Raw genomic sequence first — 16,288 nt, forward strand, 5'->3', positions numbered from 1 at the left:
GGACCAGGGAGGATGATTCAACCACTCAACCACTAGATGTCGCTGAAAACAACAAATCCTACACACTGTGCTTTTAAAACTCTCACAAAGTCTTCACTGGTTGTTCCTGTTTAACAGAATTGTTTTTTCAGCTTGTTTTAAATTTTGACAAAAAACTGTTCGGGACAATGTTTGTTATCAAAATATCTCCTGAACCATTGGACAGGTTTTAGTGAAACTCGTTAATTTATTATGAAATAGGCTGGTTTCATGTGACGTCACAAGGCAACGGTGAGAGCGTGAAATGCAGATGGAGAGCATGAAATGAAGTAATGGAGGACCTGAATTTGAAAAAATGTCCATGTTTTGTGTTGTTTACAGCTGCTCCAATCGTTTTAAGAAAAGGGGATATTATTGAGCACCAAAGATTGTCGTACGCATGGCGAGAAATGTAGAAAACTCATAGTGAGTGGATTTTATACCTACGTCTGTCTGCAGCGACCACTTCGTCCAAGATATGTTAGCTGCTAACTTGTTTCGTGTGGCTGTGCTTTTAAAGCATTAGGTTGTTGTAAAATGTTCATTTACTAAGTTGTGATTAAGTTATCAATAGTCTAATAAGAACTTTTCTGGACTTTTTAGGATGCCTGTTCTGTTGTTAGTTGTTTATGTTAGCCGCTACTGCTAGCATCTTAACAAATAAAGCAATATAGGAACAAATATTTAGAACAAAGTCTAAAACCCTGGCAAAGACCAAACAATAATCATTGTGGAGCTGTTTGGTACTCAGGTTGTGGATCAAAAAAAAGACAGACAAAAAAGTTATACGCCCCCAGACTGTTTTGGAATTTCACCTCGTATAAGACTAATGCAAATCCTGTTTTTGTTTTGCAGAAAAGGGCTATAACAGTTATCACTAAAAAAAACTACCATTATCCATCTAATATATTATTTTGTAAACTGAAATTATTGGAATTCTATGATTTGGCTGATTTATAATATTTTGTTAGTTATGTATGAAGCACACTGAAACATATTGTTTTTAAACATTCAGATAAACTTTGTGAAGAGAGAGAGCTGTTATAATCTTAAAGGAATAGAGATGTTCATGAAACCTAAATTTAGARCATGTYTGAAAGAACGRTGCWCCTCAATCCAAGGAGTCAGATTGTGGAATAATTTGGAAGATGATGTTAAAAGTGCCAAATCAGTGTATGTGTTCGAGAATGATAAAGACTAGATTGTTATAAAAGTCTGAAATGGATTAAAATGTAGCCATTCAATTGGTTGTTCTAGACAGATTCAATGTTTTGTTTTGTTACCTAAAGATTATTTTAATTTGAATTTATAATTAAGAAAAAAGGGACACATATAAGATTTTTTCTTCTCTGCCACCTTTCATTTCATTTTATTTGTATTTTGTTAGAATAGAATTTAGTTTTTTTATGGAATGAATAAAGTTTGAAAATAATTAAAATAAAAATAACTCTATTTGGTGTATTATGAAGTCTGAAGGACCAGTTAGTTGTGATATCAACAGCCTCGATTGTCAATAAAACTTTAGGTTCTGAAACTTATTCATCTTCATGCTGTCACGTCCGACATATTTGTGAACTAATTGCTGCTATCTTATTCTTGAAACCAGATCTAAATTCACACAATACAGACTGTACATCAGCTTCCTCCATAGACATTTTACTTCCTGCCCTCCATATGAAATTTGCATAAACATTGCCTGGTAATTTTCTATTTTTGCTGTTTTTAGAGCAAATGTTTCTGTTGTACGCTAAATAATTATCATATGGTAAAATTGGCAGTAGCTGGAATCCTCTTGCTCTGTGATTTTTTTTTTTTTTTTTTTTTTGCCTGAGAAGCGTGAAAGAAAATGTGATAAAACGGCCATTTTTATCTCCCTGTCACACGCCCACTACGACTGTCAGACCGCCAGTGACACTGCAGTCACAGTTGTCACTGCAAGTCCGTCTCATGACAGCCCGGCAGCACCTCGACATCCCGCTGAGATCTCATGTTTGCTGTATTTGTGAGGAAAGACCGTGAAAGACAGGGGGAGGGGAGGGTGGTCAGACAAAGTGTCTACAAACGCTGTGAAGACGTCACGTTAACAGAGCAGCAGCTTCAGAGTACCATCTGTCTCTGCAGAGGATCCGATCAGGCGTACAGTACAACTCCACCAGCGTCGGGCAGAAGGAAGGTACACCTCAAGCATAAACCCACCCCTGGGTTGAGGCTGCACATCTGTAAAACACAAGCTTTAAGATCATTTATATAAGTCGCTGTACAGACTGAGGTACAGGTTAGACACCTGGATGAAGCTCAGCTGGTAATTAAAGCTTGAAGTTCTTCTTGTCATGACACCTACTGAGCCACATCGGGCAGTAATACGCTATTTTTGGATGTAATACTGTACATAAAGTTTGTTCATGCTTTGTCTCTGTTTATATCTGACCCCTTCTGTAAGTTCAAGTCATACATATTTTTTTAAAGTTCCATTGTGTGCCAACAAAACTAAATGAGAAGTTGTTCTCCTGGTTAGACATTGTAAATCATCTGATCCCAAAGTTGTGGTCAAAATATTCATCATGTCCTCGTTTACAACTTATTTTGGTGTAGATGTTAATCCTTTAACCAGTGAAAGATGGGATAACGAGTCTGTTTTGGTGGTATTTTATTAGTCGATAGTTTCGATGTTCTGTTACCGACATTGTCCTTAGTGTTTCTTATTGATGCCTCCCTGTAATGTAGTGTGATCATTATTATTATTAACTCTGAATCTGGGCTGTGGTGGATCACACARTGGCACACTCCTGTATTCAGGAGGACAGGTATGAGGGTTGTACGTTAAAGGTTTTATCTTGTAGCAATGGTGCTACAGTTGCTACAGGTTGTGGTGTTTTTAGCACAGAACACCATAAAATGTCTTACAATCTCTAGAAACCATAAGTAGTGCATCATTATTTAAACACACTGACAATATTGTGTTTTCATATACATTGTTAACAAGAAATATCTTAATGTGTTTATTTGTCGGTGAAAATGCAGACAGAAAAATGTTTACCTTCTTCCTAGTCATACTTTGGTTTGCTGCAGTTTGTGTTTTTGTTTCTTTTTGATGGGCTCCTTTGGTTTTGTGTTCTGTTTGGGGACTTATGCAAAATCCACTTTTTTAAACCGTTAAATACATTTTATTTTGTACTTTGAGTTTCTAGGAGTGCAAAAACATTGAATTTAGTCTCTCTTGGTGCTTCAAATATATCTTTATAGTCTGTTTGGATCATATGTTTTATCTAGTTCAGTTTTCTCTATTTTTTATAACATTTTCTGAACTATTACATTAAATTATTTGCGACAGAACTTCTAAATGAGGTCTGGACTTAGCAACTACAATTGCATTGTCTTCATTCTCCTCTGGGTCAGACTCTGGCTCCAACATGTAAGGCTGGATGGACAAGTCTTCTGTTGTTGACATCTTTCAATTCATTTGTAAATAAAATGTTTCTGCGCTGCTACATAGTCGTAAACCCCTCTCTCAAACTAGAATGAACCKGTCTGGAAGCTGTAGGGGGGCAGGGTGTGAGGTGCCTTGCTTGGATTTAAAGAGACAGCCTCAAAATGAGTTGATATAAGACACACCACAGAAAAGGGCCAAATCTGTCACTTCCTGTGTTGACCCCTGCAGAAGGGAGCAGCTGAACTAACAGGAATCTTTCCATTTAAGCCAGACTTCTAATATACAAATCTTGTGACTAAATCTACTATTTTATACACAAAACGATGAATAAGAAACTGAAATAGACAATGTAATGTCAGACCTGTTGGTCCACACTCAAGTTATATAATTTTGTAACGTGTCACAACTTACATAAGCTAAATGTTCAATAACTCTGTCAGATGACTGCGATCTGAAGCAAAAGGAAGTTGTTTTCTGTAAAAGACTTGATTTCTTTGTTTACTGGGGTTTTTCTTCAGTAATATTCCTCTCTCCACCCCAGGCCACTTCCCCGTGAGTGTTCACCATTTTACTGTCAGTGGAGAAAAGAACAAGAACTTAAGTCATGTGTTAAGACAGCCTACATGTTATTTAAGCTCAGCCTTTTTGTCCCTGACCCTGATCTACCTGTATTTTGGTCTTTAGTGTTGGTATATGTAATGTTTGGACCAGCAACTTAACCTCCCAGCTTTACAGGAATGTTTGTGGTTGGGTTTCAGTTTTCCAAAGGGTATAAAAAACAAACAATATCATATGTATGAGACTTGAGAGGGGATCATTTCAAGGTAGGGTTATTTATGTTTTTTGAGGTGGTGTTAGGTGCCAGAGATCGAATTGGGAAAGTCATTTTGGCAACATTTTGTTTCCTTGTTTTGAATTATACTTTAAGAAGAATTATTTTGAGGAGATATTTTATTTAGGATTAATAAAAATTTCCCAGTTTAACACCATCATTCTTAAACCTAATGTTACTGAGAAGACATTTTGGTATCAACTATGTTTACAAGTCAAATAACAACTATCATAAGTTCAACTGTGATGTAATGCAAAAAAAAAAAAAAAACAAGTCCAATGTTAAGATGGAGAATTTGGGCCAGACAGAAATTTGTTTTTTAAATTACAAGGATAAAGTTGAAATGATATGAGAATAAAGTCATATAATCAAAATAAAGTCATTATGATACGAGTCATAATATTACTAGGGCTGTGTATTGGCAAGAATTTGGCAATACGATACATATCATGACAGAGGGGTCACGATACAATATAGCGATACTATAAGCAAGGCAATATATTGCAATTTTTTTGTCCAAAAATTCTATTAAATAAAAACGTCTTACAGGGGGAAAAAAATGAAAAACCAAAATTAATTGTCTCAGAAAATTCTAATATTACGTAGACATACTTTTGATACATTTAGCTGTGTTCTGCTTCGTATGTATTTTATTCTATTTGTTTATTATTTCTTATTTCATCCATGTTTTCAATTATTAGACTAAATTTGACAATAGTTTGAAAATATATTATTTGCAGCTTTTAGTTCTTAATATTAATTTACAATATGGTCACCCAACATTTAACAATAGCCTCTACCTCAAGAGGTAGAGGAGCCAAATGGCTGGCTCACTGCTGCCAACTAGTGGTCAGAGGCTGAACTACAACATAAAAATGAACGGCTGGCAGGAAAGTTGACATTTTAAACCTTAATAAAAAATCGATACAGGGCTTTAGAATATGGGAAATGAAATATCGCGATATTTCAGTTTATCGATATTTTCTTACACCCCTAAATATTACTAGAATAAAATTGCATTTTTACAAGAATAAAGGCACAATATGAGAACTCCTACAGGGAAAAGCAGTCTTACYCCTGCATTAAAAGGAAGAATGTTGAGTATCTTGTGAAGTCATACTTTAGTATTGGTTTTACAAATACAGAAATACTTTATGTTTTAACACATCAGCATCAAATATTATCAGTAGCAAGACTTTAAAGCAGTTGTGCAAACCACTGTGTATATTTCCAAGACTATATTCTGTTATTATTTAAAGTTTATTCTGGTATTAAAATTGGTAAAAAATCTCATAGTCTGTCCCTATAACCATTTCAGGTAATTCCTTTCTCTTTGCTTGTGTGATTCAGGTTCTGTGGCCATTCACAGTTCCTGTAACTGTTTCTTGGGCCTATTTTAGCTCTTACTTCAGAGTAGGTACTTTCATGGCTCAGTAGGTCCTCTGGAATGATCAATGGGATGTGATTGGTTCATACATAAACATACATTGATTGGCTGAGCAAACTGACTCATTCCATGACTTGTACTGTTGAAAGTGCATTGGCTTTGACAAAGTAGATTTTTTWWAATTCCTTTATTTAAAACAGGGACAATGTKCAAATAAAACATTAAAAAGATGGTTTGCACCAGATWTAGCTTAAGCTAATTTCCATCTGTAGTCCATGAACAACAAAATACAATCTAAAATCAAAACATAAAGCAATAATCCATAAAAGTTCTAGACACAATTACTGTATAAAGTCATAAGACAGTAGCAATCAATTCTAATTACAGTATCTATACACAGTCATAAAGTACATCAGCAAAAARCAGTTCTACATGYTAAACRTCTGTTCAGWAATGACTAATACAAGGATTACAATTAARATATTTCAGTGCAGAGATTGAGCTGCCCTTCGAGTTTGGCCACTAAATGAGCACACAGACAGAGGCAATTAAACCAAAAACCTAGGATTTTTCTAAATATACTGTATGTATTCTTTTGTCGCCAGGTTTTAGCAATATTGTAKTTGGCTTTAACAATGTTTTCCAAATGCCATTGTCAGAAGAGTAATGCTTATTAAATCTCACGCTTTTATCAGTTTTGTAGTTAAGTGCAGCCAATTCTCAAAAACTAGTGTCGACGATGTGCCCTAAATTAAAGACTAATCAGTTCTTCAAAATTAATATTTTCCAATAAAACCCTTCACCCTTTATGAAGAAAAATCTGTATTTTCAGCTCAAGCTGCCAAAAATAAAAATTACAAACCACAATCACCCTGCCTTTCTTCTCTGCAAAGAATTATTTTAGGCCTCATCTTTCTAGATGAGATTTTTCCTCAGCGGTTATTTTTCACAGATGTCTCCCGAGTGCTYCCCCCCCCCTGCAGGTATTCCCCGGATTTCAATCCATACCACATTTAGGGGACACTCTACAGCAATCTCAATTTTATTGCACCTGTTTCTCCAAGATGAAATGTTTCAATTTCCTCAGTAGGAAAACTTTGAAAGCGAAGAAATGGGAGCCGGGCCAAGCTGCCAGCTCTGAAATATATTTCCCCTTCAGTAATCGTCCCGCGATCTCCCCCATCATAAAAAACCAGGAGCAATATATAATATATTGAATGGCACAGGGTGCAGATAAGGCACTATTATTGCCAGCCAACAATGGCCAATATCTGAATGAATGATAGTCATTCGATGCGCAGATTGAATCTGTGATCTCGTTACGAGTTGGAAAAGTCTCCAGGAAGCCAACATGATTTGGTATTTGGATGATCGAATGAGAGGCTCAGCCAGCTGCTGCTGCTGGTAAAACCCACAGATGGTCGTAAAGACTGATGCTACCCACAGGTGTGCATCTTAACCTCCTCATTTGTCTCATCTGCATTCAAGGCTTTGAAACTGGGGTTTCAATCATTTAGACTTTTTTTTTGTCTAGGTCATCTTAACTGTTTGTTTTTGTGAAATAAAAAAAAACAGGAAGTGAAGAGCGCGTGTTCAGGACAGGAAAACGAAAGGAAGTCGAGACACACAAATTTTTCACAAACTGATGCAAGTAGAGCTCGATGACCAAGACCAACCAAGACAAAAACTGTTCTGATTGGAATAATCACTGAATTAAGAGCAGGTGTGCTGATTACTAACAAGGACCAGGTGAGCAGGAGGAAGACAAAACCAAAAGAACAAAGTTTCCACTAAATAAAACAAAACTGTAAATTTCAAACAAGTAAAATGAAACTGAGCTCAGTTCAAACCAAAACAACCTGCACCATAGTGTGTGTACAAAAAAAAATACAAGTTGCATCTTTTGGATCATTTTATACTGTAATTTATCAGTATAAACCAGTTCCACCAAGACTAAATTGTCCCTAGGTGTGAGTGAGAGTGATTGGTTGTTTGTCTCTGTGTCCCTGTGATGGACATGCCTGTCCAAGGTGTCCCCTGCCTCTCACACAGTGGCTGCAGGTCCTCGTGACCCAGAAAGGCAAAGTGGATAAAGAAAATGGGTGGATGTTTACTGTAGTTTGCTGTGATGTGACTATTTACACAGCAAATACTGACTCGGTTGAGCCAAACATATATATATATACTGTATATATATATTTTATGTGAGTTGTCTTTGACCTTTAATGCTAATGCCATCCAGTAATCAGAGCGATGATGCAATCGACTCGTCACTCATCGGCTCCGGCTGCTCACAAAAGCAGTTTTAGCTAAGACGGCACTGTCGTCTCTCGCCTGAAGGAACATTTCTCCTCCAACTGTGAGACGGTTCTTCTGAGCCGGAGCAGGATGGTTACCCCGAGGCAGGAAGCACCACAATCACATTGTCAGCACTCCTCCTTCTTTTTTTTTTTTTGCCTTGCAAATTTGCAACTCAACTCGGTGACGATGCAAACCAGTCTTTTTCCGACGCAGTCAGCCGGCCATTAATCAGCATGTTGTGTTCTCAYTGTGTGTTGGAGCTCAAGCAGAATACAACAAAAAGAACTGTAGGCCTCATGTCTTGCTGTCGGGTTTTTCTTGTTATTTTTACACATATTTTTTCTTTTTAGATTATTTATATTTCATTTATTGATACAATAAATTACAAATTTTAAATATTAAAACATTTTGTGTGACCTACTGTTAAACAAAAATAAATACATCTAGAGCTAACAAATGTTTAAGAGTTGATAAAACATAAGAAAGGCGTGTAGAGTACTGAAACATGTAAAAATATCATGGTTACACACAGAGGTACATAATATATGACTTTTAATAAAGCAGATGCAAAGTTGCAGACTGAGTTACCCACTAGGACAGAACATGCATTGTATTATGAGTAACATGATAAATACGGTACTTGCAGTTAATATTTTTAGACCTCTCCTGCGAACAACACAGGATTGCAACGATGGTGAAGCAACAACAGCGAGCTGAAAGGTCCACCGTGTGGCCTGCATGTGCAGAAAAAGACCTTACATCACATTCAGCATGGTGTTTACAGAAGTAGCCTATGGATGCTACACGTTAGCATGTCGATTCTGAAGTTGTTGTGCAATTGGAGTCGATTAAATAATTATCTGACATGCTTGTTTAGTTTAGTGTTTGTATCTGAACCTGTCTCTGACCGGTTGCTTCGGTGCAGAGTTTTATTTTTGAAATGAAGCGACGTGCTGAACGTAAAGTGTCAATCGAGTAACTTTATCGATACGGTCTGCGACCGACCGACATTACTGTCGTATGGTTCTGTGGATTCTCAGTCATCCAGGACATGGATTATTAAAAAAGAGGCAACTGAGCTTCTGTTCTGTAGCTGAAGACATGTGGAGCTTCAAGATTTAAACTACGACTCGAGGTTATCGTCATTATATCGATTACCACCTCAGATGTTAAAGTCAGARGAAATGCAACACAAGCATTCAGACTGAGGTTGCTTTGAAAAACATCAGATATGGCTAAGCAGCTTTTCACAGTCTGTGTTTTAAATTGTTCTAAAATAAAAGCATATTCATAGTTTGTTTTTGGTTTTATTCCAATAGAAAAGCATTGATAAGTGTACAGTTAAAGTACCTGATGGATAAGCAGTATCAAAAAGAGTAGTAGTATCGATAAAATCTTAATACCCATCTCTATTTATCACTCCTGGTGTTACCCCAATTCAAAACAGCCAACACAGCTGATTAATTTAGCACAAAAATGGCTAAAGCTCAACCTTACAGATATTGAGCTAATCATGTTTTGCATTTAGTTATACAGCTTTTGATAATTCATACACTGCAGTTTCAACAAATTGCAAAAAAGAAACCAAACAGTCAAAATGATGAATAATTCATTACAGTGCAAGTTAAATAATCTTGGTTTTTAGGGTTTTTTTTATTGCAACAGTGTTTTTTTGTGTTGGATGGCAGGATGAGGAAGCTCCCAATATGAATTYCAGCAGCCTGGAGGACTCTGAGGCAAGCGCATTAAAACACCCCTGAGGGTGTGCAAAGCAGGGAGCAGCAAACACATATCACTGAGATATGGAAAATATATTTTGCAGAAGAAAAGAAATGCCACCGCAGAACAGGGAAACCGCAGGCAGAGGAGGAAGCTCGAYGTCCTGGAGGGAGAAATCTGCAGATCCAGCAGCCTGAGCAGTCCAAGGACTGAGGACTCSAGGCTCTTTAGACGATTATCGACTTGCCTAAATGTGAAAAGTAATTGTGGAAGTTAGCTGATTGTGACTTTTAGCACTCTCTCCGGACCAACACTGTGGTCCGTTTATTGCTCCCCGAGCCCGCTGGGAAATAAACCCCGTCTCTTGCTCCCCTCCTGGAAGATAAGGGACGCCTCGGTCCGGGTGGGGTGTCTGYCAGAGCAACAGTGTGTGAAACAGGGTCCTCTGTTTAAAGCGCAGCCCATCTGCCTGTGCAGATTGCACTTGGCTCGGTGCACTCGCTCAGTTTTTTGTCACAAGTAGCTGTGAACGTGTCAGGGGTCTTTTGTGAACATGCAGATGAATGTGTAGTGGGGGTTGTTGCAGCAGTGTTACAGTCAAGGCCTCCTCATGCCGTAAGAGACCATTAGAGAATAGGGGGCTCTCAGAGACGAGAGGATCAAGTTCAAACATGAGTTCTGCTTATAAAACATGTTTTATTCCTTCAGCATCCTCAGCGACGACACCCACCTCTGACTTTAGACTCTGTGTCTGTGCGCAGCAGCAGACCTGTAGGAGGATAATTAGACATCTTGGGAGATCGTCTTGCCTTTCTCACAAATAAAACAGCTCTACATGAAAGTCATTTTCACAGAGCGATAGGCCCGATTTGTAAGGCTTTCAGAGTACACACCAAACACCAAGCTCTCCTTGAAGCTATCAAATCAATACGAACATATGGAGCAGATTCACTGACCCTACATGCTGGGTCGATATAGACTTCCTAACTCGCTCCCTGGAGGAGGATGAAGTCCAGCAGCATGTAAGACCTTTTACATCACAACAGTGTGGTATTACTGCATCGTGGAAACTCACCAGAGTATAATAAATGCACGTTGCTGCCGCCGYGGTACACTTGTACTCTTATAAATCAAAGTGGTTTTCTAAGATGAGGCAGTGTTATTTTCTGCCGCTCAACAAATCTCACGGAATGATGCAACAACTGCAATAAATTGACCCCAATTTACCGTGGGGCTCCAGAGCTCAAACGCTTCTGAAAGACGCTTTACCAAGTTGCACCGTTGTTGAAGGCTTTAGCACTGAACGCCCACGCAGCTGAACAGCAGCCTCTTTTAAAATGTGTTTGAACAACGGTTTCCCCCATCTGCAGTGCTTCAGGAAAGTTTGAAGTATTCTTTTTTAATTATATAGTACTTTATTATACATAATTATTATATAGTGTAATAGATATTATATGCATCACTGTGTAAGGGTCACTCAGGATTTTTGTTTCCCAGGTTCAAGTTTAAAATTAGACTACGATTTAAAAAGAAAAAGTCAAAATGTTGAAAGAAAAACTGTAGTTAATGTCTGAAGAATCACAAATTTGAAGTAAATATTGTTAGTAGAGATGTGACGTTAATGAACAATCGAATCTTTTGAACATCTCTTTACAACAAATAAGAGAAACTGGGTTGCAGACAGCAAAGAGTTTGTAGTTATTTTTTAAATACATACATTCTTTTTAACAACCTGACTTGGATGGATGGATGGATGGATGGATGGATGGATGGATGCTGAAGGTTATAGGTGCACTTTTCACTGGATAAACTACAAAACAATACAGAGCACTTTCTTGAACCAGAGCTTATCTTTGGTTTCTTCTCACAGTCTAAAAACATTCTCATCAGTTAATTCTAAACCGACCTTCGTTGTGTTCGTGCACAAGCTTGGTCATTTGTTTTGTGTGTGTGTTGTTCTGCCTGTCACAAATTCCCTCGTGAGTAAATAAAAAAAGCTCCTGATGTCGGACCGAGTCGTGCACCTTGTAAACGTTGTCCATCACACATTCTAGTTTCCTATTCCCTTCAGGATTTTTACAAGCTGTTCTTTGTTTTTTGCTCGTGGAGCTCGTGGTATTTTTAACCTTGTTCTAGGAACACCGATTGGTGTCACTTCTCATTGATTGTGGATGGTAAAACCTGTGATTTTCTCTGAAATGTCACGGCTCGAAGGAGAACACGAAGGGTCGGGTCTCTAATGTCAATTGCACTTTAATAGTCTCAGCTGTAGAGATTCCAGAAATAATTTGGCATTAAAGAAAAGCACATCTTAAGTTTTGTTTGCAAGGCAACTTTTCAAGACAGTTTGCATTTTTTTGTGACTTTTTCATTTCTGTTATTTCCATACAACTGCAGCTAAAGTCAACAAATGACCAAATATTAGGTTTTGTCTCATTTATTCATTCACATATACTTAATCTTGCTTTAGGACTTGTGGGACTGACTGTGTTGTAGGACATCAAGCCTCAAACCTCAAATATCTCTGGACCTACCACTTAGTAGGGCTGTGTATTGGCAAGAATTTGGCGATACGATACATATGACAGAGGGGTCACGATACGATATATCCCGATATATTTCGATACYGTAAACAAGGCGATATATTGCAATATTTTTGGTCCAAAAATTCTATTAAATAAAACCTCTTACTGGAAAAAAAAACGAAAAACCAAAATTCATTGTCTCAGAAAATTCTAATATTACATAGACATACTTTTGATGCATTTAGCTGTGTTCTGCTTTGTATGTGTTTTTATTTTATTTGTTTCATATTTCATCCATGTTTTCARTTATTAGACTAAATTTGCCAATAAATAGTTTGAAAATATATTTTTTGCAGCTCTTAGTTTTTAATATTAATTTACAAAATGGTCACCCAACACTTAACAATAGCGTTTATGTTGTCATAAAGTTCAGTAAACAGATGATATGAAGCTGCTGCACACAGAGTTTCTGGGATCAGCTGACCTGCATCCAGAACCTGATTTGCAGAACTGTGGGTTGAACAGCAGGGCAGGTCCCGAAGAAAACCAGTTAAGAAATTGAGAAGCTAAACGAGTTAAACCGTTTTTGAAGTGAACACAGCAGGATAAAGTACCGTAAACGGACTTTGATGCGATCATCAGCCGGACATTGAGAGCAACAGACAGAGTTTTATGTCACAGGGGAGTGCCGAGCTCGCTCGAGGTGATAGACACATGCACTATATGCGTAACGTGAAAGCTGACTACAGTTGGAAAAAAAGAGCGCACAAGATACTTAATTTGGCTTAAAATACAGACATTCTGACAAATAAGTAACTGTTTGTAACCTTACCTGAAATTAGAAGGCAGAGGGTGTCGGTCTTTTCCGCTCAGATTCAGCTATCGGAGCATGAAGCTAATGTTTACTTACAATGCTAATGCTSTCTTACTCTCTGGCGAAGAGGTAGAGGAGCCAAATGGCTGRCTCACTGCTGCCAAGGAGTGGTCAGAGGATGAACTACAACATAAAAATGAATGGTTGGCAGGAAAGTTGACATTTTAAACCTTAATAAAAAAAATCGATACAGGGCTTTAGAATATCGATACAGTATCGGAAAATGAAATATCGCAATATTTCAGTGTATTGATATTTTCTTACACCCCTACCATTTAGGATAAAACCGTTCAAGTAGTCTACGTAAAGATTGTGTCCAGATATGAATAATAATCATCTCCACATTTGTTTAAAGTTTACACTTTTTCCAGAGACAAAATGAGGAAAGGGGCTCAGCATTTTTGAAGTTACCGTATTTATTCAAGTATAATGCATAACATTTAATCCATAAAATCATCCATAAAATTGGGGGATAGTGTTATACCCGGATAAATATTTTTACTAATGTATTTTAACTGAAATATCGGCAAAATTATTGAGTCTGGAAATGAGACCGCATTGTAAAAGGCAGTTGAAACGAGCTCCCTGTGACAGTCCTCCGTGCTTCAGAGTGAGATAGTAACAGATCCAGGCAGGTGACATGAYGTGAAAAAAAGGGGGGAAAAGCAGTCCTGCAGCTCAGTAATGATAACAAACTAATGACATTAGCGTGTGACTGAGCCGCTGCTCGAACAACAACAAACACACATGGCTGCCGTCTACCGGTGTTCTAAAACAGTTTGTATCCCTGAAAAAAGTTTCCCCACCAGAGGGGGCGCTCGTGAGTAGGAAGTAATCTGCTTTTGCCCCAGAAGATGGCCCAAATCTCATGTGAAGTCTCTGACTTTCATGTTGGTGCATCCTGGTGGACTATGTGTAAAATGCCAGAATTCATATGATGCTGCTACAGCTGATATATATTTGTTGTCAAAATACCTTTTAGTACATATGTTGATAAAATAAAATGAACAGTCCAATGATCATTTTACTGATATGTATAAAGACGGCAAAGGCTGAAAAATCTTGAAGTCTGTATGAAATTGGAGGTAGTTTGAGGATTTAATTTTTTATGCTTTTTAAGCTCAAAAGGGGGGGGGGGCGGCGTCGTATTATACATGAGATCGTATCGTACACAAATAAATACGGTAGGTTTGGAGAAACAAAGATTGACAGACTGACGAGCTTAAGACTAGTCCTAACAAGTCTTTAAACAAATCCAATCGCAAAGATTTTATATTTGTTCATGTAAATTCTATAAACCTTTACATTATCTTGTCTAACAAAGTTATTTACATAGACCATAAAGTACTTTATCTGTAGCATAAAAAGTAACAGCAGCATCTAGCTGTAGCACTTCCGTGGCAGCCCAGAATAACAATATAATTCTGAATTAACAGCAGTATAAAGGTTTATAAAACAGACGTGTACGTTAACTTTTTTAGCTTACAGCACTGGTGCTATAGAGGTTACTGGTTTTGTAGCACGGGACAAAATGTAGCAACAGCATAAATTGTCTTGTAGGGTTTAACAGTAATTACAATGATAAGGTAACACTTGGTTATCACAATAGACTACAACCGCTATGTAGCATAGTGACGTGGCTTCACCTGTCACAGCTTCCTTGGGAAAAAGAAAAAGTAGCAGCCAAAGCTGTTGCACGAGTTCTACGTACAAAATAATTCATCACAGTTTTTTTTTCACTGCACCTACAACATATTAACTCACACTGTACAACCCTGTAAATAAAACAAAAAGCATTTGTTTGACAAGCCATGAATTTAATTAGACTACTTGTTTTAAAATGGCAGCAATCCACTTTGGTCTTTGACCTGGTAGAACCAACCTTTAGCACATCAGTCCAGTCCAAATTAAAGCCCATGTGGCTGAATTGAAATATACTGTATGTATGTATGTATGTGTGTGTGTGTGTGTGTGTGTATGTATGTATGTATGTATGTATGTATGTATGTATATTTTTAAAAAGTTTTATTGTAATATAGTTTATAATTGCTTTTTAAATTCTAGTAACGAACTTCTAAATATCTACGGTTTCATCCTGCAGATTATGTTCAAGGTGAGTCTTTCTATGAGTCCGATCAAAGTTTGGAATGGAGTTAAAACACGATTTTAAAGAACTGGAGAGTTAAAAAAGGAGTTTGATCTGTTCTGCAGATGTGCTTCCATTAATTCTTTATTAAAAGACACTGTGTCCTCCGCTTGTGCCAGCCTCTCTCTCTTCTTCTCCTGCTTTACTTTGAGACAAAACTCATACAAAAGTCAGTGATTAATTATTTACTGAGGCAATGAAATGCCAGAGCCTAGTGAAGCACACCACCAGGAGAGAAAAGGTCACTCCCATCCTGCACATACATAAGCTTTCCTCAGAACACACGCACATGCACACACACAAACAATGGTGATGAATGGCAATGACGTCTTCATCTGAGCTTCAGGCAGACACAGTTTCATCCTCAACAGTCAAGGGTGAAAACCTGACTGATGAGGTGAAATGGGCTCTGAAGAATCTGGATTTTCTTGTGAGAGGTTTTGACCTCTGATCAGTAACATTCTTTGACTCTGAAACATTTCCTGGATGAGCAGTAAAAAAAAAGTTTGTAGGTTTTTGGTGCTCGAGTTTGTGTTTGATTCAAGTTAACCAGCTGTGTTAATGTGTCTCCACAGCGTAACGACACGTCTGGCCAAATGGGGTGCCAATGCTGCCGGATGGTAAAAAGGTGAGACGGAATTTCCTCCTTTAATTGTTTCGTGACAAAAAAGTCAGATATCATAAACGTGTCCCTGTATCGGATTTGAAAAACATCTCATTTGTCACATTTAGAGTGTCATAAAAAATATGATTTGGGCAACAAAACCATGTTTGAGTGATTTTGGCTGCAGCCTCAGCTTTAGGGGTGTAAGAAAATATCGATACACTGAAATATCGCGATATTTCATTTCCCGATACTGTATCGATATTCTAAAGCCCTGTATCGATTTTTTTTATTAAGGTTTAAAATGTCAACTTTCCTGCCAGCCGTTCATTTTTATGTTGTAGTTCAGCCTCTGACCACTAGTTGGCAGCAGTGAGCCAGCCATTTGGCTCCTCTACCGAGGTACACTTCGCTGCAGCATGCAGAACGGGGCGGTGACAGACCTTTCCGTC

General features: G+C 37.7%; 1 protein-coding gene across 1 annotated transcript in view; it reads left to right on the forward strand.

Annotated features, from left to right (window-relative positions):
• Positions 1 to 16,288, forward strand: part of zgc:194930 (uncharacterized) — a 32,751-nt gene that overhangs the window by 8,551 nt on the left and 7,912 nt on the right. Inside the window, exon 2 of the mRNA XM_014018390.1 lies at positions 15,808 to 15,860. Within this exon, the coding sequence (XP_013873844.1) occupies positions 15,829 to 15,860 (32 nt within the window). The 5' untranslated portion in view covers positions 15,808 to 15,828. The remainder of the gene's footprint in view (positions 1 to 15,807; positions 15,861 to 16,288) is intronic.

This window comes from Austrofundulus limnaeus, unplaced genomic scaffold (genome assembly GCF_001266775.1).
Source record: "Austrofundulus limnaeus strain Quisiro unplaced genomic scaffold, Austrofundulus_limnaeus-1.0 Scaffold191, whole genome shotgun sequence".
Lineage (NCBI taxonomy): Eukaryota > Metazoa > Chordata > Actinopteri > Cyprinodontiformes > Rivulidae > Austrofundulus > Austrofundulus limnaeus.